The sequence below is a fragment of the Hipposideros armiger genome, unplaced genomic scaffold (assembly GCF_001890085.2).
Source record: "Hipposideros armiger isolate ML-2016 unplaced genomic scaffold, ASM189008v1 scaffold_988, whole genome shotgun sequence".
NCBI classification, from domain to species: domain Eukaryota; kingdom Metazoa; phylum Chordata; class Mammalia; order Chiroptera; family Hipposideridae; genus Hipposideros; species Hipposideros armiger.
In genome coordinates this window covers 496,600-520,795 of record NW_017732338.1, presented here as the reverse complement: position 1 = coordinate 520,795, position 24,196 = coordinate 496,600, and the positions used below count along the sequence as shown (strand labels likewise).

At 47.7% G+C, this 24,196-nt stretch overlaps 5 protein-coding genes across 6 annotated transcripts; 2 read left to right on the top strand and 3 right to left on the bottom strand.

Annotated features, from left to right (window-relative positions):
* Nucleotides 1–1,927: 1,927 nt before the first annotated feature.
* Nucleotides 1,928–5,932, bottom strand: LOC109375766 (histone H3.1-like). Its single transcript, XM_019631297.1, has 2 exons — nt 5,593–5,932; nt 1,928–2,255 (listed from the first exon to the last, which is right to left on the bottom strand). Exons 1-2 carry the CDS (start codon nt 5,919–5,921, stop codon nt 1,928–1,930), a joined length of 657 nt encoding a protein of 218 aa, XP_019486842.1. The 5' UTR covers nt 5,922–5,932.
* A 1,037-nt stretch (nt 5,933–6,969) lies between these two features.
* LOC109375749 (histone H2B type 1-like) lies at nt 6,970–7,410 on the top strand. The gene has a single exon (XM_019631278.1). It carries the CDS (start codon nt 6,973–6,975, stop codon nt 7,351–7,353), a length of 381 nt encoding a protein of 126 aa, XP_019486823.1. The 5' UTR covers nt 6,970–6,972; the 3' UTR covers nt 7,354–7,410.
* A 4,842-nt stretch (nt 7,411–12,252) lies between these two features.
* LOC109375744 (histone H3.1) lies at nt 12,253–12,750 on the bottom strand. The gene has a single exon (XM_019631270.1). The coding sequence runs from the start codon at nt 12,732–12,734 to the stop codon at nt 12,324–12,326; it is 411 nt and encodes a 136-aa protein (XP_019486815.1). The 5' UTR covers nt 12,735–12,750; the 3' UTR covers nt 12,253–12,323.
* Nucleotides 12,751–13,744: 994 nt separating this feature from the next.
* Nucleotides 13,745–17,674, bottom strand: LOC109375747 (histone H2A type 1). 2 transcript variants are annotated; one of them, XM_019631275.1, is made up of 2 exons: nt 17,421–17,674; nt 13,745–13,973 (listed from the first exon to the last, which is right to left on the bottom strand). In XM_019631275.1, exons 1-2 carry the CDS (start codon nt 17,661–17,663, stop codon nt 13,824–13,826), a joined length of 393 nt encoding a protein of 130 aa, XP_019486820.1. In that variant the 5' UTR covers nt 17,664–17,674; the 3' UTR covers nt 13,745–13,823. The 2 variants fall into 2 exon arrangements, with proteins under 2 accessions (XP_019486820.1, XP_019486819.1); XM_019631274.1 differs by having other exon boundaries at nt 13,745–13,990; nt 17,438–17,674.
* A 289-nt stretch (nt 17,675–17,963) lies between these two features.
* On the top strand, nt 17,964–18,430 carry LOC109375752 (histone H2B type 1-like). The gene has a single exon (XM_019631281.1). The coding sequence runs from the start codon at nt 17,989–17,991 to the stop codon at nt 18,367–18,369; it is 381 nt and encodes a 126-aa protein (XP_019486826.1). The 5' UTR covers nt 17,964–17,988; the 3' UTR covers nt 18,370–18,430.
* Nucleotides 18,431–24,196: the final 5,766 nt, after the last annotated feature.

Below are 24,196 nucleotides of genomic sequence, written 5' to 3'. Positions count from 1 at the left end.
CAATATAAACCAATGATATAGCTAGGCAAGGTTAAACTGAGGCAAATAGAAACTGTCTACAAGCCCGCAGTAGGAAGTCCCAAGCATGTGAAGCAGGTCCATGGTGAAAGTCCCAGAGTGGTGATGTATGTTGAAACTGCAAGTCCACAGTCCATGAGCAACTGAGGCCCTTAGTCCATAAGCTTTTCCTGTCAGCAAGCTGGGGTCTTCACTCTTTGCACTTACGTTTTCTGGAAGCAGTTTAAGGTGGAAGCACCGTCCCAAAGGTCCCTACCAAACTGCTCCAAGGCCGCTCACCCCAGGCCTGTATCTATCTGGAGACCCAAGCTCGCCAACCTAAAGCCTCAGTGTCCCGGGCTGACCCCAGCCAGCTCCCAACACTAACAGACCTTGTTAAAATAACCCTTATCTTCCTTCAGTCTCCCCATATATTTTAGTTACTATTTCACAATTACGACTCTATTCAACCTAGTATATAAGCAATTAGGCCTAACCACGTTTGGGTCCTCACTTCCCAGTGAACACTCCCCTGTATCTGTAACAATATTAAATAAAATGTGTGCTTCTCTCCTGTTTATCTGTTTTATGTCAATTTAATCCTCAAGCCCAGCTGGAGACTCTAAAAGGGTAGAGGAAAGCTTTGTCTCAGCCTTCTGGTCCTATCTGTCAGTGACCAGATTCCTGACAGGTCTCCACATGCATGCTTTCAGCCCTACAATCACTGCACCCCACTGCAATTAGAGACCCCAATGACTTGCAAACGTCATCATTTCTACGTGAGGATGCCCCATCCCATAACATTTATATTAAATACATTTGCATGCTTTACTCCTGTGAATCTGTCTTGTTGGGGCAGACAAAAATCCCTTCCTCCCTTCTGGGTCCTTGGCTGGTCTAATCATCAAGTAATCAAGTTTTCATAACAGGAGAACATTTTCATTGCGTAACATACAAGAGCACCATAAATATTTGAGATCCAAAGGTAGTCAGGCAATGGCGACTTATACACCATCCTGAGCTAAGGAGTGGATGGGTCCTGGGGCTTCAAGCGGGGAAGGGGGTGGGGGGTTGGCAAAGAGCGGCAGTTCACAAGAAGATAAGGGCAGACACCTTTGCTGGTCAGAGGTTTGCCCCACCTGTAGGTGGGTCATTCAGATAAGTTATCTCCAGTTATAACCCGTTTTCTGGGACAGACGCCCTCCCCCCACACACACCTAAATTCTTTTAGACAAAGGGAGAAGTTTCTCCTGACTGCTGTGCCCTGATTGTCTTCAGCCCTAAATAAGTCACAAGCCAAAGTAGCACATTTTTCAGTGGCCTATACTGCGCCCTTTCAGTCTTATGTTACTGTAACCCTCAGGCCCAGCAAGGGAAGTTAAAGTAAAATGTTGACTCCCCTACAAAGGCTACCTGGCATCAAGGTAACAGCCCACAACCACAGGCAGATAGACTTGGCAGCATTGTTTACTGTTAGCCAGAGACTGCAAAGCACGCTCCCTGGAGCTGGACTCTGGCTTCTACCCTCAGCTCGTGTGTGGGGACGTACAAGTTATATCACTTTCACAAGCAGGGACCTCAGCATTCATCCTTTCTAAAATTTAGTTAATACTGACGTCTCTGACTTGCTTTGCAGATTAGCTTGTTGTATGCACAACTTAACTAGAAATGTCTGCTTATAATTCTTATTAAACAGGCTCGCAAGGGAAAACCTAGGCAGCACACCTTTTTCCCTAAGGGCCAAATACCATACAATGACTCATGTTACCTGTGTTTATAAAAGAACGTGTCCTTTAGAGCCCACTTGTTAGAAGTGGTAGGTGAGCTTCCCTCGACCAAATGGCAAGTGTCAGCTCCTTCGTAGAAAAAGTGGGTAGCCCTGAAAAGGGCCTTTGGTTTTGCTCCAGAAAGCGAGCTTGCGGGTGGAGACTCAGCCCCCGAAGCCGTAGAGGGTGCGGCCCTGGCGCTTGAGCGCGTACACCACGTCCATGGCCGTGACCGTCTTGCGTTTGGCGTGCTCCGTGTAGGTGACGGCGTCCCGGATCACGTTCTCCAGGAACACCTTGAGCACCCCGCGGGTCTCCTCGTAGATGAGCCCGGAGATGCGCTTGACGCCGCCGCGTCGGGCCAGGCGCCGGATGGCGGGCTTGGTGATGCCCTGGATGTTGTCGCGCAGCACCTTGCGGTGGCGCTTGGCGCCGCCCTTGCCGAGCCCCTTGCCGCCTTTGCCGCGTCCAGACATGGTGGAGGACCAGGTTCTGCGACGTCTGCCCCACACTGGCCGTGGCAGCCTCTTAAATAACAAGTGGGCGGACCTCGTTTGAAACCGAAAGACCCGCGAAGGAGGAAAACCGCCCCGAGTTCCCGCCCCTAGTAAACGCGGGGTTGGAAGATTTTCTGGTAAGAAAATAGTTCTAATCAGGGGTGTCAAACATGTACAGAAACTACCTCGTTTGTGTGTTTAGAGAGTTGTCTCTCCCATGCATATTCTTGGATCTTTTCCAGCCTGGAATGGAACTGGATTTGACTAGGCCCAAATCCCAAGAAACAGCAATTTTCAAAAATACTGCCAAGCAACCCACCCAGGCTTCGGGTTTGGAATCCCTGAATGGCTGCTCTCAAGCTGTTAATGGGCATGTTTGTTAATCGGAGTGTTAGTGGCCTTGTCCCTAAAAAGGACAAATACCTGTTGATAACTGAGTCATAAAAGCAAAATGACTGGCATTTAGTTTGTTGACAATCAAATCCTATCTATCGCCCTGGTGATGTTTTTAAAAACAACAGGTTTATAGTACAGACAGGACCAAAGCACATGGAAGGATTTTAAAACATTTCCCATATAACGCCGTATGTCCAGCGCTATCATTTACACTGAACATATGCATTTAAAAACGAAGGATTGAAGAGGAAAAGGATGAAAATTGCCAGGGGCTAATGCCATTCCTTTCGTGTAGGACAGAGGGTGGAGAGGAGACTGCTTTCCCGGGGCTGGTGCATGAAATTCCAGCAAAGCTGTCCTAAACTCTGAAGCTATGCAAAGGGATTTTATGCAAGTGCCAGAAATAAAAATGTGAGCATTCCTAGATTTTTGCATTATATATAAAAAAAATGCTGAGCTAGTCTATGAGAACATTAAGATATAAATGATGTCTTTAGAATGCAATGGAGTGTTCAAAATTTAAAAATCTTTTTTAACAGATTTGCACTGTTAAAAAAAATTAAACTGGGTAAATTGGAAGATCTAATTTTACTAAGCGATTCATGAATTGGGCAACATCCCATTTAGTACCTAGAAGGGCGACCTGAGGGGTCTAAAAATGGAAAGTTTTCAGAGGGACAAGGGTGGGGCATGGGAGCTAGTAGAAAAAGAAAAGAAAGGCTTACTCTTAGGCCTGCACAACTTTCCTGAGGAGAAAGCAGAAAGACGGTTTTATCATGCAGATTGGGTCTCTTAGGTGTGAGGTGGCTAGAGAGAGCTCCTGTGACAGAATGCTTTACTAGTTAGTGCTGGATCAAAAAATTCCATCCTGGTTAATTATGTTTCTGGGAGAATTTGGAACTGCAATTAGACCCGATATGAAATCTAGGTTTGGTATCTTGGGCTTTTAGCATGAGTGACGCCATTTTGGGGCAGTGATTTTTTTTTTCTCTTTACCATTGTGTATTTATGAAATAGCAAGCACACTGTCCTAAGCACCATGGATAACTCAGCCAAGAACCCATTAGAAAATTTGAGATTATAAAATCAGCTTTTGAAACTCAATTTTCTTTTGAGGTAGGGGCAGCAATATCTATCTCCAAAATCATGTACAAACATACATGAACCAAATCAGCCAAATGGGTATGTCACCTCTAGAACAGCCAGAAGAAAGCAAAAAAAACCCTGCTGTTTATATGGCAAAAGTCTTGTTGATTTGCTAAGCAAGCCATAGACTCCTGAGTGATACAAAGTAGCAACTGCTAAAGAATTGTTACAGGTTTGGGTTTTTTTACCTTATTAATTTGAAATTGAGTCCTTTGAACCCAGCTTCTCCTAACTGTGATATCCTACATAATTATCCTTATTCAGTTCTCACCAGTTTTCACATGCTCTCATTTGTATCTGTATGTGAGGAGGGTCCTGTGCAATCTTCTCCCATGAGTACATTCTTGGAACCACCACCGCAGAGCCAAAATAAAAAAATGTTCCATCACCAAGGAACTCTGGATGTCACCCCTTTATACTCACAGGAACCCACCTCTGTCTCCCCTGTCGTGGGTCAGTCACTAACCTGTTCTCCATCTCTGATTTCATCATTATGAGAATGCTACATTCATGGAATAATACAATATGTAACCTTTGAGATTGGCCTGTTTTCAGGAAACATGACTGAGATCCAGCCTGGTACCTGTATCAATAACCTCCCTTTTTTATTGCCAGGTAGAATTCAACTGTATTAGTCAGTGCAAGAATTTGTGTGATCAAGCGTTAATTTAAAGATAAAGTTGTTACCACTTTAGGGCTATTACAAATAATGCTGTTAAGAACTTTCACGTACAAGTGTTGTGTCTTCCTCCACCGGATGCCAGTTTTGTTGCTTCATTTTATATTCCCTGTCTTCCACCTGAAAACGTTTTGTGCAAAGATACAGAAGTGCTGCAATGAGGACTGTGAGTCTAATGATCCTGTCAATCAACGGTCACTTGGGAGTCACATTGTGGTGCTATTATCACTTACAAGCTTGCAACAGCACTGAGCTGTTCCAGAAGTTTGTGACTCTGCCTTCCGGGGTCTGTAGCAGACGGTTTCCACCAGCCAGTCTGCAGTTGTTGAATAAACTGCTGCGAAAGCCGGGCTGCGTGGTTCCTGCCGGGACTTGGGTGTTACCTGAAGTGCAGACCTGTTTAATTAGTTCCTGAAGGGCCTCCAGTATTTACCGAGCCCGCAGACTGCAGGCCCCCATCGCTGCCGTCTGCGAAAGCTGACAGAGCCCAGATGCTGCATTGCCCAAGGGCAGTTCAAAACCCCGCCTTAGGAGAAAGTGGAGGACTTGTCTCAATGGCTCCTGAGGGAATCGGACCCAGCAAATAAAGGGTTAGTCAGCTTAATCTCCGAAGCCCAGGTTCTGCCTTAGCAACACATCCAGCAGTGAGCTTAGGTTACTTGTACTGATAAATTCTGAATTCCTGGCGGGAACGCCCGGCCACCACTCCAGGCGCAGCCACTCGGTGCGCAGCTCTGCCCAGCTGCAAGTGACAGCACAACTGTCACGGCCTACACAGCACCACACGGAGCATCAGGGACGAGGACGTGCCTGCCAGGCCCTAACAGTTTGGGATTGGGCTGTACTCAGGTGGACAGAGAAGGAACCTGGGGGGCCAGTGACACGCAGGCAAAATGGCAACTGCCGCCGCACTGCCAACCTTTCTCTGGGTGGTTGAAACTAGGGATTTGCTCACAGCACTTCCGATGGAAAGTGTGGGTGGCTCTGAAAAGAGCCTTTGGGTTTGAAACTACCAGTCGCTGAGACAACTTACGCCCGCTCCCCGCGGATGCGGCGCGCCAGCTGGATGTCCTTGGGCATGATGGTGACGCGCTTGGCGTGGATGGCGCACAGGTTGGTGTCCTCGAAGAGTCCCACTAGGTACGCCTCGCACGCCTCCTGCAGCGCCATCACGGCCGAGCTCTGGAAGCGCAGGTCCGTTTTGAAGTCCTGCGCGATCTCGCGCACCAGCCGCTGGAACGGCAGCTTGCGGATCAGCAACTCCGTGGACTTCTGGTAGCGCCGGATCTCGCGCAACGCCACGGTGCCCGGCCGGTAGCGGTGCGGCTTCTTCACGCCGCCGGTGGCCGGCGCGCTCTTGCGGGCCGCCTTGGTGGCCAGCTGCTTGCGCGGAGCCTTCCCGCCTGTGGACTTGCGCGCTGTCTGCTTGGTGCGAGCCATAGTGAGAGGTTACTGAGACTGCACAACTGAACGCTGTTCTGGTCTTCCTCCTATTTATAACGGCAACCTACTCCTGATTGGCCCCAATGTTCAAATTTCGCGCCCTGAATGAAGTTCTGAATTAGGCTTTGTGATTGGCTACAGGATCCCACTTTAGAAAATCTTGAACTTTTGAAATGTGCTCTGCTATGTTCCCTCAGTTTTTTGCCCTGTATTTACCCTGTATTTTACATGTTTTAGGCGTTCCTGAATCTCCTTGTTAATTTCCTTAATATTTTTGTTTGAGATTGAGTTTAGGAAGAACTGAAAGTGAAAGTTGCAGGGTTCGTCTACGTTTTCAAAAATTCCGCGTTGAATATAAACGATCTAGTCCAGTTTTGTCTTTTATCAAAGCTTTTCTCTTTGACAAAAAATCTTATTTTATCAGTACAACCACCCTATTTCGTTATTTCGAACCTTCCAACAAACACTGCGTCGCTCCCAGATATTCCTTTCTGAGATTACAAATAGAAAAATCCCTCTTCTCTTGAAATGTGTCCATTTTTTGATTCTTGAAAAAGCTTAAATGTTCCTGGCTTCGATCAGACCAAAGTGGGAATGTCAATGGCATACTCCTGAACACATTGCTAAGAACAGAAAAAGGACCAAAAAGAAAACAAATGACTAGCTAACTTCTGTATTCTCTTCCCTAGAATTAGCAACCTGTAACTACTTTGGCAAGGAACGTTGGAGGAATAAATTCAATCAATCTTTGTCTACTTAGGTCCTGATCTAGGTCGACGCATGGTTCATAAATAGATACTATTAACATTGATTTAATTTGTCTCCGTTTTGAATACGAAAACTTTTCTGAGGGAAAATAGAATCCCGGGCTATGCTTCCTCATAAACAGCCAATCAAAAAGTAGATTTGAAGTCACCTTGCTGGCTGATTTGATCCAATCAGGAACTGACACAGATTTAGCCCTATTTGCATAGATGCCCTACAAATATAGCCCCGCGTTGGAGAAAAGGTTCACTGTGCTGGTTTTCTGTCAGAGGAATCTGGAACCATGCCTGAGCCAGCCAAGTCGGCGCCCGCCCCGAAGAAGGGCTCCAAGAAGGCGGTGACCAAGGCGCAGAAGAAGGACGGCAAGAAGCGCAAGCGCAGCCGCAAGGAGAGCTACGCGGTGTACGTGTACAAGGTGCTGAAGCAGGTGCACCCGGACACGGGCATCTCGTCCAAGGCCATGGGCATCATGAACTCGTTCGTCAACGACATCTTCGAGCGCATCGCGGGCGAGGCGTCGCGCCTGGCGCATTACAACAAGCGCTCGACCATCACGTCCCGGGAGATCCAGACGGCCGTGCGCCTGCTGCTGCCCGGGGAGCTGGCCAAGCACGCCGTGTCCGAGGGCACCAAGGCCGTCACCAAGTACACCAGCTCCAAGTAGACTCGCGCGTCAGCGGCTTTGCTCCCAACCCAAAGGCTCTTTTCAGAGCCACCCATATTTTCACATAAAGAGCTCTGGTGCTTAATGTCTACGGAAACGTCATGCACTAATTGGTAATGACCTTTCATATCTACTGAACATCTTTGTAAGAATTTTCAGAGCATTGTGTGGTTTTTCAGTCTTAACATGGTTACTGGAAAACGGGAGGGGCTGAGGATTTCCTAATGTAAGGAAGGGATTGGGAGGAAATTGACACAGAAAGGTTCATGAAATAAGTCCCTTCGCTCCGCAAGTAATATACATTTTAGACTTAATTAGAATTACATTTGCTTTGGTAACATCCTTGCCTAGCAGCCAGCAAAGAAGCCGGCCTTGTGCAGTCTTCCTTCGAAAAGGCTGGTGAGAAAAGACAATGCAATTGCTGCTCGATTTCAAAATACCTTGAAGTTACCCAGCATATAGGGACCAGTAACATGTGTCAGCCTCCAAGTTCACCCTCAGTGGGCCTTTCTGTTGGATTATGGAGTTGGGGCCCGCTTAGGGAAGAGTAGAATAACAGATTTAGTGTGCTTGAGAGTTCCCTACATACAGTGTTCAGTGGAAGGACTAGGACTCAGTCCTTTCATTTATTGAGAGTGTTAAGTTTCCGAAAGTGACAGGTCCTGGGAAAGCAGTGAGCAGTACAGAAACAATCCTCATGGCTCATCTAAAGTGGATATTAAAACTGATCAAACAAGGGAGAAGCATCAGTCTAAAGGTCTCCTGCGCATTACCATAAGCTGAATTGACAACCTTATATTTTTCAGGTTCCCTGGTGGCATCTCTGGAAGGAAGGTGGAGTAAGACAGATGGCAAGAGAAGAGGCATCAACAAGAAAGAAGAGTCATAATGTGTGGAGTTCACATTTGTACTTAGGGACTATCGTTAGCCGCCTGAAATGATCTGGAGGTTAACACATGCTCACTCTCTAAGACAAGCAAGGCCCAGTACACAGTCTCCTCCCATCTGCTGGGCCCTTTTGCTCATAAACTGGTTCTAGAAACTGTCCTCAGCAGAGAAATTCACCGGTAGGAAGGGAGATGGAGAGGGGAAAGGGTGAGGGGAGGCTACCGTTCATTAAGGGAATTGCCCATCTGTCATTCCAGTTGTCATTCTTAATATATCCCTTCCACCTTGTGGCCCAAGATGTCGGCTCCAATTCCAGCTATCATGTTAGCTTTCTGTCCCGAAGGAAGCTGAAAAGGGCAAGCAAGATAATAGCCCCACCATTTATTGAAACCCCGAGGGTGGTATAATTTCACCTTTGCTAAGATACCCTTGACCAAAACTCATGGCCATGCCTTGCTGCGAAGGAAGGTTGTGTGTGGGAGACCAGCTCCCACAGGTCCAGGGGTTCCCTCAGGTGGAGACGGAGTCTGCGAGAGACAGACAGACTGAGACAGTTTGAGAAAAACAGGGAAGTGTTTATTTAAGGCACGGCATTTTTCTTATATACTGGTTACACACACTTGCTTTAGGCCAAGCTTGCTTATCTTCTAAGGGATGGCGATTACAATTTTTGCTAGTAAGCCGCACCCCCCTCCCCCCGCCCTGGGGGGGGGGCGGGGGAGTTTGAGGAAGTAGGGAAGCAAATGTTCCCAAAGCGAGACAAAGTATAACAAGTAGAAACTGTTAACAGGTTGGCATTTCACTCTGTAACTTTCAAGGTTGTTTGTGACGTAGGCTTGCAGCAGCACAGCGAGAATGAAATGTATCTAGCAACCTTCCCACGCTGCTCACCCGGGCCTGAGAGCCTGTCAGCTTGCCAGCTGCCAGGCTTAACCCTTACTGCAGACCTCCAGCTCTCCACAAAAAAGGCCAGTCCTGACTTCTGTAAACTATTTTCTAATTAACCAAATAGCATTGACACATTAAATGATAATTAGCCCATCTAGATTAAGCTGGTCACTTCCAATCTCAATTCTTTTAAAGCTCTAAGACAGAGTGCCCCAGACATCCAGCAGCTTCCAGCACTTGTGGAGTTTAATTACTAAATAAGAAAGGAGAATAAATTTCAGGGGACAACTGTGGCTCAACCCTGCACAGCTCATGCCTGAAAACAATAAATAAGACAAGAGGAAAATTGATGAGTTCTTAAGCCTTCAGTAGCACACTGGAGCTTCCTAGTACAACATAAATGAGTTATAAATACTGGCTACATCGCTTTAGTGGAGAAAATATGATCATATAACTCTAGTTAGAATCAAACTTTCATTTTGAGGTGACCAGTGCTTGACACCACTGGGAGTCCAAATGGAACTGTGTGCAGTTGGCACAGGGCTTGGGCACTCAGGAAAATGCAGTGAGATGTGAAGGCCCCCCTGGTCAGCCTCGAAGCCTTCTGTGAGGTCAGGCTGAGTCTGGAAGTCCAATGACACCGCACTGGATTAATATGCATGCCAAGTGCTACATTGGCATACAAGCTACAGTCCTGCCTGCCTGGTTCCTCTCTTTTATCTTGGTGAATTTCTCCACTCACTCAGAAGACATACCTGTTGTGATGGGCCGTCAACATTGAGACCACCGAACTACAATGAAATCAAACTGTCTTAGGTGCACCTTATTGTGGGGAATTGCTTTAAGACCATTTAACTCTATGACACGCATAAACATGCAGTTTGCAAATGCTTACTCCTCGTGAGAGAGAGCTCAGCTTTTCCTGATGAGACCAAAAACACCAATTTAGAAAATAGGCTTCTTACACTGGTGTTCATGAGACTCACCTGGTGGGAACTTGGGACAATGCCGAATGAGTAGTCGGGCGGTGGGATCTGAGACCCTACAGTGGTAGCCAGCTCAGCGATGTCCAAGCTGCTGGTTATAATCCACATGACCTTTGCCCAGGCTGTAGAAGCCTCCAGGGCTGGGCCGGGCCTTCAATACGCCCATTAGAAATCCTGATTATCAATTATGCCCTCATTATTCTCTGTGGAAAGGACAAACATTTCACAGGAAAGCCAAGGCTGCTTCACTTTTAACTTTGCACCGAGACGGGAATTGAGCACGTTGAGGTTTCCAACATGAGAAAGCGGCATAGACCTCCCCATAGCAGTAGCTTCTCTATAATACGTGCCCAAACACGTAAGAACAAAGCTTTAGAAGGGGTAAACAGAAAACAGACCCCAAATTCAATCTTATGTGGGTAAAGCACCCCACCTTTCGTAATCTGTGTGTCCATATTACCCGGCGTTTGCATTTGATCACTGCCCCTTCCAAACTACCTAAACACAAGGAAACAATTCAGCCTTTTGCCAAAACCAAGCACCCCTCAACCACCTGAAAATCATACTTACATCCCACTTCCCGCTAGCCTGCAAAGCTCCTCTCAGGGCAACTTTGGCTTATAACCAACCTACTCACTTATGGCCTACAAAGCTGCCAGCCAGATAGGCTGCTTAAGAGACAGCTTAAACGTCACGCGGAAAACCACCGACCAGTTCCATTCACTCCCAGTAAACAAGTCAAGCAAGTTTACCCAGTAACGTACAGAAACAAATTTGTCCCCAGTTGAACGACTTCAAACAAAATCTCAAGATGCATTAAACCAAAGTTTGGTACATAGAATTGGCTAAATTACACTTCTTTTTAAAAAAGAAAAACAAAAACAAACACAACTGCAGGATATTGTGTCTGCTTGCTCGCGGGCAATGAAAGAATTCACAACTTAGGTAGAAATATAGAAGAAAGATTTATTAAAGTAAGAGGGTCGGCTGGGCAGTCTGCTGGAAACTAGTACTGCAAACTATTGCATCGAATCTTTGTCTGCTGTCAACTTTTATATTTTCTAACCAGGATGTACATTGCCTCGGCCTGTGGTGGAATTTTCTACTGAGTTCGGCTAGTCGATTGGGGTGAGGGAAGATGCGGTTAAGCTGGATATCACAACCTTTTCATTTGTTATGTAGATTAAAATTTGGAGCTAGGAGTGGATCCCAGACAGTTGCGAAACCTCTCCCACTTCACAGGACCTGCACTGGGCTGGAGTAAATAGAAACATTGAAACTGGTATATGCATAGTCAATGTATAGGAAACAGCATCATTACGAAAGAAAAGGTTTCAAAAAGTCCCAAGCTAAACTACACTTGTTAAAACAAATTATACCAGAGATCCAAATCTCAAAATAGAAGACCTTAGTGCCACCATTACAATCCCCGTCTTCAGAGGGCCCTTAGAAGGGCCTTTGAGTTGGCTTAAATCAGCAATGGGAAAGGCAGGCTCTGTGATTCTTTTAGGACTTGTGTTTTCACTCTTCACTTGGTTCCTGAAGAGCCTCGTGTTTACCGAACCCCCAGGCTGGGAGCTCCCTTGGCTGCCTGCCAAAGCTGGCGGAACCGAGATGCTGCATTGCCCTAGGGCGGCTCAGAGCGCCGCCTTTATTGGAGAAAGTGGGAGAGCTTCTCTCAATGGCTCCTGAGGGATTCCAGCAAATAAGGGATTACGCAGGCTCATCTGTGCAGAGTCCGAGGGCTGCTTCAGTGGTGTGATCAGTTAGCTGGTCACGCAGGATGCTAACACTGCATTCTGTGAGGCTCTTTAGTGAAACAAGCTCAAAATTCCTGGCGTTTAACTCAACATCCAAGCCCGGCCACTCGGCGCATCCGTGCTAACTACCGCGATACAACTGTGACAGCAGAGGCGCGCGCCGCGTTATGTGGCACTGACTAGACAATCAGGCTATGCTGAAAAGGCAGCACGCGGTGCCTTAGGGACAACGGGGACGTGCCAGCAAGAGCTGGCGATTGAGATGCACTCGGGAAAGAGGAATGAGCTGGAAGACCAGTGACACTCGCAAGCGAGATAGCGACTGCCGCACTGTCCTACCATTTGAGTGGGGAATAGGTACCAGGGATTTACTCACAGCTCTTCCGATTGAAAGTGTGGGTGGCTCTGAAAAGAGCCTTTGGGTCTGAAGTTACCACGCAGAGACAGTTTACGCCCGCTCCCCGCGGATGCGGCGCGCGAGCTGGATGTCCTTGGGCATGATGGTGACGCGCTTGGCGTGGATGGCGCACAGGTTGGTGTCCTCGAACAGCCCCACCAGGTACGCCTCGCACGCCTCCTGCAGCGCCATCACGGCCGAGCTCTGGAAGCGCAGGTCGGTCTTGAAGTCCTGCGCGATCTCGCGCACCAGCCGCTGGAACGGCAGCTTGCGGATCAGCAGCTCCGTGGACTTCTGGTAGCGCCGGATCTCGCGCAGGGCCACGGTGCCGGGCCGGTAGCGGTGCGGCTTCTTCACGCCGCCGGTGGCCGGCGCGCTCTTGCGGGCCGCCTTAGTGGCCAGCTGCTTGCGCGGGGCCTTCCCGCCCGTGGACTTGCGAGCTGTCTGCTTGGTTCGTGCCATTGCCCCAGAAGGTGAAAGAAGGTACTAACCTGATGAAGGCAGACGAGGAAGCCTTTATATACCCTCAGAAACGTCCTGATTGGCCGTACTTTTTTTGAAAAGTCCCGCGCAAAAAGGCCATTGGCTGAAGAGTCAACGAGGCGATTAGTGAATAATTAGTAAACCCAGATGAATCGCTCCCCATTTCATCCCTTCCCTTTGATAGTCGTCTATAATCCAAAAATTTAAATGTTCCATTTCTGTGCATTTCACATTGTAAACAGGGAATCACTTGGGGATTATGAAAAGATGCAAATTGACCCAGCATTTCTATGTAACGGATCCTAAGATTCCAAGGACCACGCTCTGAAAAGATTTGTATTTTTTTTCTCAGATGATTACTTAGTAGTAACTTAAACGGGTCGCCTCACTGCCACTTCCTATCCACTGAAACCTTTGTCCCATGTGGCAGGGTTCCTAGGTGGGCTACCTGAGGAATTACAGGTAAAGCTTGAGCGCCGGGGATGACAGGCAAACTGCAACAATGTCGCCGCTTCCCTAAGGGGCCGCAAATGGAATTCGCCTTCATTTCAGAAACTGAACCAACCACGGCGACTGCCGTTGTCCCAACGTTTCTAATTTTGGCTATCTTCTGCGAGTTTTGGCGACATTTCTGGCTGTCACCATCACTTCCCCCAGCATAGAACACTTGCTAGCCAGGCAAGTCCTCCAGGTCCCTACGGCTTCCCTCATCAGTAGAAAAAATTAACTTGCTCAACAAGAGCACTGAAGTCAACCTGTCCACCTTAAGACTGATCAGGTTCTGTCAACTTTCCTTAACTGCTCCCTTGTAATTACTAAACCCCTCGGATTATGTCACCGTTTTCCTAAAAGACACTCTTCCCAGGGTCACATTCAAACAGAAAAGTCAGGAGAGCCAAAATGGTAACTAGCAGTTACTGGGCTGTGGCGACCATGGACACAGGCTGGAACTTGTTCAAGTAGGACATACACCGTGAGTTGCTCTTTTTTGTGAAAAAGTGAGTGGCTCTGAAAAGAGCCTTTGGTTTGGAATGGACCTGCTGGAGCTGCCGCCGAGGAAGCGGGCCTCTACTTGCCCTTGGCCTTGTGGTGGCTCTCGGTCTTCTTGGGCAGCAGCACGGCCTGGATGTTGGGCAGGACGCCGCCCTGCGCGATGGTGACCTTGCCCAGCAGCTTGTTGAGCTCCTCGTCGTTGCGGATGGCCAGCTGCAGGTGGCGCGGGATGATGCGCGTCTNCCCCCCCCTCGCCGCTCGCCCCCCCACCGCGTCTTGCGTACGGGGTTGAGAATTTTCGGAACTTTTTAACTCCGTAAAACTAAGGAAACAGTCCATCTAACAATCTCAAAACCTGTAGAGAGTTTTCACAAGAGTTTTTTTAGCCAAAATGACGACATTGCCGGGAAGCAAGATCTCGGACGCTCCAGGGAATGACGGTTTTACAATATCTTTTGTGCACTTGCAATTAAGGAGGCGAAAGGAAGATAAGGAAGATTTCACGCAGGCGGGAGAAAGCAGGGTGCAGAACAGTTGAGAGCATGTGCTTCTTGGAGGGTGGTTACCCCTCCCAAGGGCCTGAAAAAGAGGATCGGTTCTGGCATTTCAAGGGTGTGTGAACCTAGATGTACAAGGGCAGTGGACGCGGCTTCTTTAAACCCAGGATAACGCTTTACTAAAAAGTTATGGGGCTGGGGCCTGACGACCCACCATGACCTACCCGCTAGGGGTTTGTGGTCCCCGTGAGGTCACTGTCGGTCACTGAATTTATTGCACAGCCCCTTTTACGTTCACACGTTTCTCACTGATTATCTTCTGCCTGGAGACGGTCGCACGGGAGCCTCGGCTTCACCTTCATGGAAACGCAGGTCCCTCGGCCCCACATTTTCCGCCACGTCGGCACTCCTGCTCCTGCGGCAAAGCCTTTCCAACCGACCTCCCCCCACGCCCCAGGCTAAAAACTATGGGGCCCACTCGCCCTATACCCAGCCCGAAAAACCCGACCAGAACGGTGTTCCTCCCGAAGGCGAGTCCTCAGAAGAATTTCCCCGCCACGGAAGCCCGGGTCCCTCCCCGGTGTGTTTTCTTTTCCTGTAATTCTCGTTTCATTATCTAGCCATACTCACCTCTGCGCCCAGTATCTTAAGTGTGTGATAATGTTTACTTCTCTATTCGTAGTTTTGAACCTTTGATCCTGGTAACGATATTATTCCAAACAGATTTGGCAAGTTGTGGTAATGGAGATATTGAAATAAATACATAGGCGCCCTTCCGCGAGCTGTTTTTAAAATAAGTTGCAAATCGCTCCTGAACACACTTAAGGGAGTCATTAGCCGAGNTGTCAAAACTCCCAACCATTAGCTTGTCCTCATCTGTGTCTGATGACGAATCACTGTCTTCATATATTGCCTCATCCTCAGTTCCATCTATGGCATTTGAACTCTAAAAACCACTGTATAAGATGCACCCAGTTTTTAGATCCCAAATTTTTCGAAAAAAGGTGCGTCTTATACATGGGAAAATACAGTACTCACCCTAAGCCCGTGATCAATCTATCCTTTTCAAATTGGATAAGCTTGACATCATGTACTTTTGATATGGTGCAATAGAGTGTACTATGGGGGCTAAAAAAATGAATACTTTTCCTCCCACCTTCTAAGCGTTTCCGGCTGGGACAATAATCAAATTAAGAGAGATTCACTGGAGAAAATCAGGTTTTTAATACAGGCAGGCACATGGGGAATTCACATTAGCAGGAAAACTCCAAAGATAATGAGGGAATGTTGGAAATAGAGGACATTTTTGGACAAAGGGGCGGGGGGGATGGAGTATTAGATTTCAGAAGTGGGAATGGGCAATTCACAGGTATTTGAGGACTAGCAGAACACAGATGGCAGGCAATACTTGCTGGGCAACTCAAAAGCGATAGGACCCAGGGGCATCCAGCTAACAGGCGGGCCTGAAGCCCTCCTATTTATCACACTTAATTTAAATTAAGACTAAGGTGAACATCCTAGGATTCCCTTCTGGAAGTAGGCTTTTCTGTGGATCTCTTGGGCAGGAAAGGGGGCGGGTGTCAAAGGTCCTTTCTGAGTCTTTTTTCTTAATAAACAGCTTAAAATCAATGTCCAAAAAAAGAGCAGCTTCAGGGTGGCAAAATTTTGGTTCCCTTCAGGTCATAACACCATCTATAAACTATTCCTTGACAAGAAAATGAACGCGATTTCAATCAAGCCCATGGAAATCACTTCTCCATTGAAGGGCATAGAAGTCCAGGAAAATAAAATGATCATCAGTCAACAAGACAAACCAGGACATTCTGTAAGATCTCCAGCAACTAAATGGTCAAAAACAAAACAAAACGTGAGGGAGAGAAGAGAAAAAGTAACAGGCCTGAGACAGAACGGATCTGGTTTGCTCAGAGGTGGTTCTAACATTTGGGGCATAACAGGGGTTTTTAAAATGTGAACTGAATATTGGATAGTAAGGAATTTGGTTTCAGTTGTGTGATTATATGAAAGCTTTACTTCTTTTTTTATATAGTGTATGCTTAATAATTGGGGTGAAATGTCCTGAAGCCACCATGTCTGCTTGATGATGAAGTTTAGCTGACATCTGTGTCTTCTTCATTAGGTGACATCCTGCTACCTAGGTTTTCGTTATAGTCAGAAATACATTTATTTGTCTGTATGCTGAACGCTTGCCAGCTCTCCCCGCGTGTGCAGTCGGTTTCCCCCGCGGCCTTTGGCGCGACAGACGCCTTGTCGCGGGGAACAGCCGCGCGCGCTCCAGCCGGGAGCCACACCTCGGCTCACGGCCTCGCCTTTGTCCCCGGTTCCCTCCGCGCCCAGCGCGGGCTCTTTGTCCCTCGCCCTCCGCCATCTTGAGCGCGGGGACACAGGCGGGGGAGGAGGCTCCCTTGTCACCTCGCGGGCAGCTTAACCCGACTTCTTAATACTCGGGGACCATGCACACGCCGTTTCCCACTTGGATACCTGGGGACTGACGAGGAAGGTTCCCGGGGAGGTGGACACGCCACGCGAGCTTCTTCGCCGCCACCTAAACTACGTGATCGCCGCGAAGCAGCCAGAATAGACACCCAACCACCTTCCAACGCCTGACAAACACCGGAGCTTAAAACGAACGTCGGTTTATCACAGCTTCTAACTGCACCTAAAATGCGCGTGTAAGCGCCGCGTTATCAACGACACTTAAAAGGGACAGCAAACCAAAATATGCCAACTCTTTTACGGAAATATGTGGACGCCCCGAGAAAAGGGGGACCTTTGGTGGAGAAAGATTCAGTTGCTGAAAATGGGTGACGATCCGGGGCGGAATGCCGGCAGGCGGAGGGCGGGGGGAGGTGGCGGGGCCGCGCCGGGAGCCTGTCCCACGGGGAGGGAGCTCCTCTTTTCCACACGCGAAGTCAGGCTCTGGGGCACAGAGCTGGAGACCCGAGTGAGGACACCGGCTCCCGGCCTGGTCACTTACAGGGAGCTGTCACTTACAAACGGCTTGGCCTCAGGCTTGGGAGGGGGGGTGGGGGGGGCCAGCAAGTTCCAGTTAGCACCATTTAACCAGCGAGGCCCAGCTAGCGCCATTTAACCCCAAGAACCCCAGGTGTGCGGGTGACGGCGCTCAGCCCGGTGTATGGGGGGGGTGGGGACCAANCGGGATGATGCGCGTCTTCTTGTTGTCGCGGGCCGCGTTGCCCGCCAGCTCCAGGATCTCGGCCGTCAGGTACTCCAGCACGGCCGCCAGGTACACGGGCGCGCCGGCCCCGACCCGCTCGGCGTAGTTGCCCTTGCGGAGCAGCCGGTGCACGCGGCCCACGGGGAACTGGAGCCCGGCCCGCGACGAGCGTGTCTTGGCCTTGGCGCGCGCCTTGCCGCCCTGTTTCCCGCGTCCAGACATTTGCGAGTTTCGAAACCACCACTGAAAGTAACTTAACTGCAGTGGGGCCGGTTTTTATAAACCTTTCTGGTCGCGAAAAAAAGGGTGCGTCATTGGTTAAAATTGCAGTTTCAGTTTAACCAGTGCAAATGCAAATTTCGAATTCTTCCGTTCTGATTGGGCAGAGCTAAGTGTTTGACGTCACACTGAATAACGACCAATCAGACACAGGACTTTAGTTATCCCCTTATTTGCATGCGAAGCTCTGTATAAAAGGAACACAGCGTGCTCCGCTCTCACTATTTTTCTTTCCGTTTTGCTCCTCTCGTTTGTAGTCATCCCGATCATGCCCGAGCCTGCCAAGTCGGCGCCCGCCCCGAAGAAGGGCTCCAAGAAGGCGGTGACCAAGGCGCAGAAGAAGGACGGCAAGAAGCGCAAGCGCAGTCGCAAGGAGAGCTACGCGGTGTATGTGTACAAGGTGCTGAAGCAGGTGCACCCGGACACGGGCATCTCGTCCAAGGCCATGGGCATCATGAACTCGTTCGTCAACGACATCTTCGAGCGCATCGCGGGCGAGGCGTCGCGCCTGGCGCATTACAACAAGCGCTCGACCATCACGTCCCGGGAGATCCAGACGGCCGTGCGCCTGCTGCTGCCCGGGGAGCTGGCCAAGCACGCCGTGTCCGAGGGCACCAAGGCCGTCACCAAGTACACCAGCTCCAAGTAGATTCGCGCATCAGCGGCTTTTCTCCCAACCCAAAGGCTCTTTTCAGAGCCACCCACGTTATCTTAAGAGATCTGTAACTCTCCAAACTTGACACATGGTTAGGGTAGCTCGTGTAATAACTAATTGAAATCTCAGGACATAGCGCCTCCTCCATACTTGATAAACGTCACCAACGAGCAAATCTGCGGCTGGATTTTTTTTTAACTACTCTGGGATTAATAAAGGAAATGTATGTAATCTAGAATCTGGTTCTATCTCATCTGTTATATAACCGCCTCGAGGCTTTGTAAATTGCCCGTTTTCAGTTTCATTTTTTCATCCAAGTTCGCGTCTACACAGGGTGTGGTCTTCTGTTTCATCCAGTAGTTTTTAATCTGGCTTTGTCCAAGGGTATTAGAAACAAAGTGCAGCAAACTAGCCTGGGGGTGGAGAAAGCCAGAGAAAGTCTCCATTGTTATGTAAATTTTTCAACGACCTATAATTCCCAGGCTGTGAGGTGATAATCGATCTGGCTTAACCCCCCCCCCCAACCACCCCTGGTCTCCGAGTCCTAGAATGACCCTGTCCACAGTTCTTCATTTCCTGGGACTTTAAGAGAGAAGGGTTACAAAGACTTAACTAACATTGGTGTATTTCTCCTTAGCATGTTATTGATTTTATCCTGTCACCCCTGAGGAATCTCCTGTTTCCAGGTGAATGACCTGAGGAGTTAAGGTTGAGTAGCCCCTTGCACACATAAATGAAACAGATCTGAAGTCCCATCTACCTAGATCTAAGGACTGTTTTCACAGTATTTGTTAGACTTGTTTCTCAAGGGAGAGGCTAGTTTTAATCATAGGAATGGGGAAAGGCTCAAAGGGAAAACAGCATTTTGTAAGAGAAAAGTAAAACTTGCCTGGAGGTACATATGTTCTTCGAGGCTCAGAAAAGTCCACACACCAGCCAGTCTCTTTAAAAAATACACATATACAGTGAGAGTTGGAATGTAAGGATCCCTGGCCATGGGTTTAACTTTTCTGAGCACTGTGGTGTGAAGGGGGAGACCATGGAGTTGGCAGTGTGAACCTGAGGCATGTGTCCTTATCTGCAAATGCCTACATAACAGATTTCTGTGAACATTAAATAAGTGATGATTTTGTAATGGAGCTTGTGAAGAACATCCCCTAAAGCACACATATAATTAAGGCATTTATTTCTTGCTCTCCCAAGCTAAGTTCAAGTACATTTTTAAAACAATGTATTTATGCAAAAACCAAAAGCATCGCAGCGGTTCTCAACCTGTGGGTCGTGAACCCTTTGGGGGTCGAACGACCCTTTCACAGGGGTCGCCTAAGACTATTGGAAAACAAAAAGATATTTACATTACGATTCATAACAGTAGCAAAATTACAGTTATAGAGTAGCAATGAAAATAATTTTATGGTTGGGGGTCACCACAACATGAGGAACTGTTATAAGGGGTCACGGTATTAGGAAGGTTGAGAACCGCTGACTTAAGGAAAGATCCCTGGGTGTTCTGAATGCTGAGTTGGAGCAAATTACTTAAACTGTCTGTGAGCATTATCTTACCTCTAAATTGGAAATAATAATGAGTGACTACAACATGACATTGCTGGGATGATCAATAAACGAACATAGATAAAGAAGGCACTTAGGACGGTGTCTGCACAGAGAAAGGCTCCCAAAATCTTAGTGTGGCTACACCCTCTGGCTGATGTTAGAGAAGGTGCCCTTGGTCCTGCCCACACTGGCATCTCAGAGTCCTGAGGCCTTGAACAAGGCAGTGGGCCCCGAAGCCTAACGACTGACACCAATTAGGGTTCCTTGTCCGGAAGTATGAACGACAATGCAAACCCCTTCTAAAAGTCTACACCCCTTTTTAGAGTTCTCTCTTTCCCCTGAACTGTTCTGAGGACATTCTAGTGCTGGAAAGCTTCCCCGCCTCTGCCACTTCAAGTGGCAGGTGGCCCATTGTCCAGGGACCGTCTGAGGCTGCACTAGAGCCTCACTTAACAGTCAACTGTGTCGCTCTGAGGAAGGGACCCTGGAGACACACACCGGAGCCGCACGGCGTGTTCTATTTCTGCTCCCTAAGCCAGGTTCGCTGTAGCATCTGGGCGAAAACCAACTACACTTTGAAAGTTAAAAGGTGTCCCGTCCAGCGCAGCAAGGGCTGTGGAGTGCAAGAGGGGCGGCGCTGGATTAAGGAAAGGAAGAGTCGAGTGTAGGGCTAAAGCGGGGCCAAGGGACGCAAGTCTCTGAGGACTGAGCCCCCAAACTGGCCAACGCATAGCTTTTATTAGTAATCATACAAGGAAGTGAAACTTGTTTTTTCCAAGGTCTGTTAATGACATGCCTGACTGCTGTTTTTCCCGAAAGTCCCCATTGTATTCCAACACGTACTGTGCCTTCATACACACACACACAACCCCAGGGGATGGAGTCAATGTACCGAAACCATCCAGATAAGGGAGATGACCAATATCATTCCATTGGGGCTCCGTCTTCCGAGACACCTCCTCGGGGCCTCATGAGGTCATGGGGTTGGCGCAGGGGGGCAGATGGTTCGGCAGCTGTAAGGCAACAAAAAGGGAATCAAAAAATTGTCCACAATCTTTCCCAAACTAGGAAAAGCCAGATCCACCCTGAAGACTGCTGTGGGGTGGCCATCCATCTTATTTCATAAAAAACTACCCTTTCCTCTAAGGTAATAAGGATAAACTAGAAATAAGAAACCTTCATCCCAAATACATTTCGTCCTTCATACCAATAAATTGAATTAGTTTTTATATTAAGGAAAATGTACTACACTGACCTTAGTTTTCCCATTTTTCTACAGAATGAAGGAAAGTTTAACAGAGGCTCACACATGGATGAGCACTTGGGACCACTGATTTGTTCAAATCCCTGCATTTCAAAATTAAAACGTATGTCTGAATCTGCTCAGCCAATCAGAGGAGGAGCAGGGTTAAAGCAGATTTAAAACTGTATCCACTTCTCACTTCCACATGTCTTAAGTATTTATACTCTATTCTAAGCAGTCCACACATTTATTAATACTGTTAATAGAGTAACTATGAAGTACTTCACACAATGAAAATTGTATTGATATTTTATATTCCAGCAAAGCATGCTTTCGATTATTTTTTTTTAAGGCAACCAACAAAGCAAACCTCAACCAAGGAAAACAGATAGCTGGATGTGACCTCATCAGGCGTAATCACACATTCTAGCACAGCTGTGAAAACAGGGAACGTTAGCCACATGTGACAGACAACATGACAACTTAATGTTCTCTGAATAAAGTAATTCCCAAAAATAAGGTACACTCTAATACTGTCACTACACTCGGGTTACTAGTGTTGTGACACCCCCAAGTCCCAGGGACTTACTACAGTAAAGGTTTATGTTCTGTGTATTACTGCTCTAATGCCTCCAGTCCACTTCCTCCTGGAAACCAGGCTGCAGGAATAAAGTCAGGCCACTCAAGGGCTCTGAAAGGCTCTGCTCAGGGATGGCGCACGTCACTCTCATCCTCATTTGTGACCAGAGCCAATTGAAGGGTCAAACTGAAATCTGAGAGGATAATTTCACTTCTACATCATTGTGTCAACACTGTCTCCACAGCAACAAGGAAACAGCCATTGAACAGAAGCACACAGGGGCTCCTGTTCTCGGGGTGCATCTTCTCAGGTCAGGAGCTGGTGAGGTCAAGGGAAGAGAAACAGCAGCAGAGCTCTGTAAGGAGGCTTTGGGAGGCCCGAGATCTCTCTGCAGTTGTGTGAGAATATGTGTGTGTGTGTGTGGGGGGGTGCCTTGGGGCAGGATGTGTGTCTATGTCACTGGGTCCCCAAAGTGACTGCCCTATGGTTCTGACATCAACACAGTACAGGAGTGAAAATCCCAATTTTCATTACTGAGGGCATTTTCCCACAACTGTAAAACAAGGGTAGTATTTATGCTGCTTGTTCTAAGAGTCACAGGAAAAAGGGAGAATTACAGAAGGAAGCACTTACAGAATTGTAAGTTATGAATCCATATGTTGTGAGTACAGAGCAAACATTTCTTGTTTATCTGACCTGGGGCTCAGTTCCTGAACCTCTTCTCTTCATTACCAGCCCCTTTTATAAGAGACCTCATCCGGTCTTATGGCTTTTTCACTCTCAGGGCAGCTCTGCTCTGACAACTCCCAATTACGTTTCCAGCCCAGGCGTCTTCCCGAAACTGCACTCATATATCCAACAGCCTATTTCACATCATCTTCTTAGATATAAACATGGATCTCAAACTCTGCCTGTGATTCTCCCCAAAACTTGTTCCGTCAAGGATGTTTTTCTCCATTTTAGCAACTGGCACCTCCATCCCAGGTCCTGTGGCTAAAATCCCTGGGGTCATCCATGTGTTTTTTCTTTCACACCCTACATTCACTAGCTCAGAAAAAAACTACTAACCCTACCTTCCAAATAGAAACAGAATCCGGTTATTTTTCACTGTCTCCAACAGCAACACACAGGTCCCACCCTCTGTCATCTCTCAAGTGTGACCAAGCTGATCTTGCCTCATCCGGCCCCTTCACAGTCTACTGTCCACCAGGCATCCTCATGGAGGATTTCAATTACAAGCCAGGTCACACCTGTCCTCTGCTCAGAGCCCTACAATGGCTCCCACTTCACTCAGACTGCAAGTCCACGTTTCATTTGCCGCTCAGGACAAGGGTCCCAAGGTCTGGGCGGTTCTTACTAGATGCTGTCCTTGCTAGGGATGAGTTTGACCAGAAGGGCCACCAATCAAGTTTAGCCAACTGCCAAGAAGAAATCAACATGTAACGAACCAAATAGTGTAGATAAGCAATAACTAAGCCTCCCTCAGGGAGACAGAGCTTTGGAAATTATTCCCCTGCCTCCTTTACTTGTCACAAATAAAACTAAACTTTTTCTTCCAACAAGACTTGTGTTCCTTGGGTTCTGACACTCCAAGCAGCTAACCCATTTTGTTCTGTTACCACACAGAAACTACTCGCCTCCATTTGAGTCCCACACCTGATCTCCTTTTCCTCCACACCGGGCACCCACCCTGGGCCTGGCCACAGGAACTCTGCTACCTTCAGGCTTTCCTTCTTGGCACTTCACTTTCTCAATTTCCCCCCAATCATTACTTTATCGGTAAAGCCTTTCATGACCATGTCATTTAAAATGTCACCTCCTTCCCCTATACTTTATGCCTTTCCCTGCGTCAGTGGTCTTCATAGCACTTAGCACCATCTGACACACTTCGCTTGTTTGGTTTGTCCCCCTGATAAAAGAGGAGCTTTTTTATCACGTAAAAATACTGTCCTGTTCATGGAAACCCACTGCTTCAGTTCCCAGAACATGGAACAGTGCCTGGTACATGGTATGTGCGCAGGTTTTGTTTGTTAAATTAACATCTTCACAGAAGTTTGTCTCCTCAAACCGGTGCTTTAGCTCCAATCACATCTGATTCTTGTCCTATTTAAGCACTAGAGTCTATATCTTTAAAATAGATGAGCTTTAAAATGACTCCATTGATTGTCCCAGTCTCAAAATATCACCCTACACATAATTGCTGGCCACAGGAGGAAAAACCTGATTTTAAAATGGAACTACCATATTTCCCTATGTATAAGACGCTCCCGTGTATAAGATGCACCCTAATTTTGGGGCCCGAAATTTGAAAAAAAATGTACTACTTAAGTTATTGAACTCGTTTTATGTATCATAAAATTCATACAACTCATCACTGTCAAAACTCCCAACCATTAGCTTGTCCTCATCTGTGTCTGATGACGAATCACTGTCTTCATATATTG

Bases quoted from the DNA above. Each gene is read 5' to 3' on its own strand.
- LOC109375766 (XM_019631297.1), bottom strand. From the start codon at position 5,921: ATGGCTCGCACCAAGCAGACAGCGCGCAAGTCCACAGGCGGGAAGGCT. The intron at 2,256-5,592 runs GTGCGCCATCCA...CAGACGTCGCAG, and splicing joins CTCTTCGAGGACACCAACCT to AACCTGGTCCTCCACCATGT.
- LOC109375749 (XM_019631278.1), top strand. From the start codon at position 6,973: ATGCCTGAGCCAGCCAAGTCGGCGCCCGCCCCGAAGAAGGGCTCCAAG.
- LOC109375744 (XM_019631270.1), bottom strand. From the start codon at position 12,734: ATGGCACGAACCAAGCAGACAGCTCGCAAGTCCACGGGCGGGAAGGCC.
- LOC109375747 (XM_019631275.1), bottom strand. From the start codon at position 17,663: ATGTCTGGACGCGGGAAACAGGGCGGCAAGGCGCGCGCCAAGGCCAAG.
- LOC109375752 (XM_019631281.1), top strand. From the start codon at position 17,989: ATGCCCGAGCCTGCCAAGTCGGCGCCCGCCCCGAAGAAGGGCTCCAAG.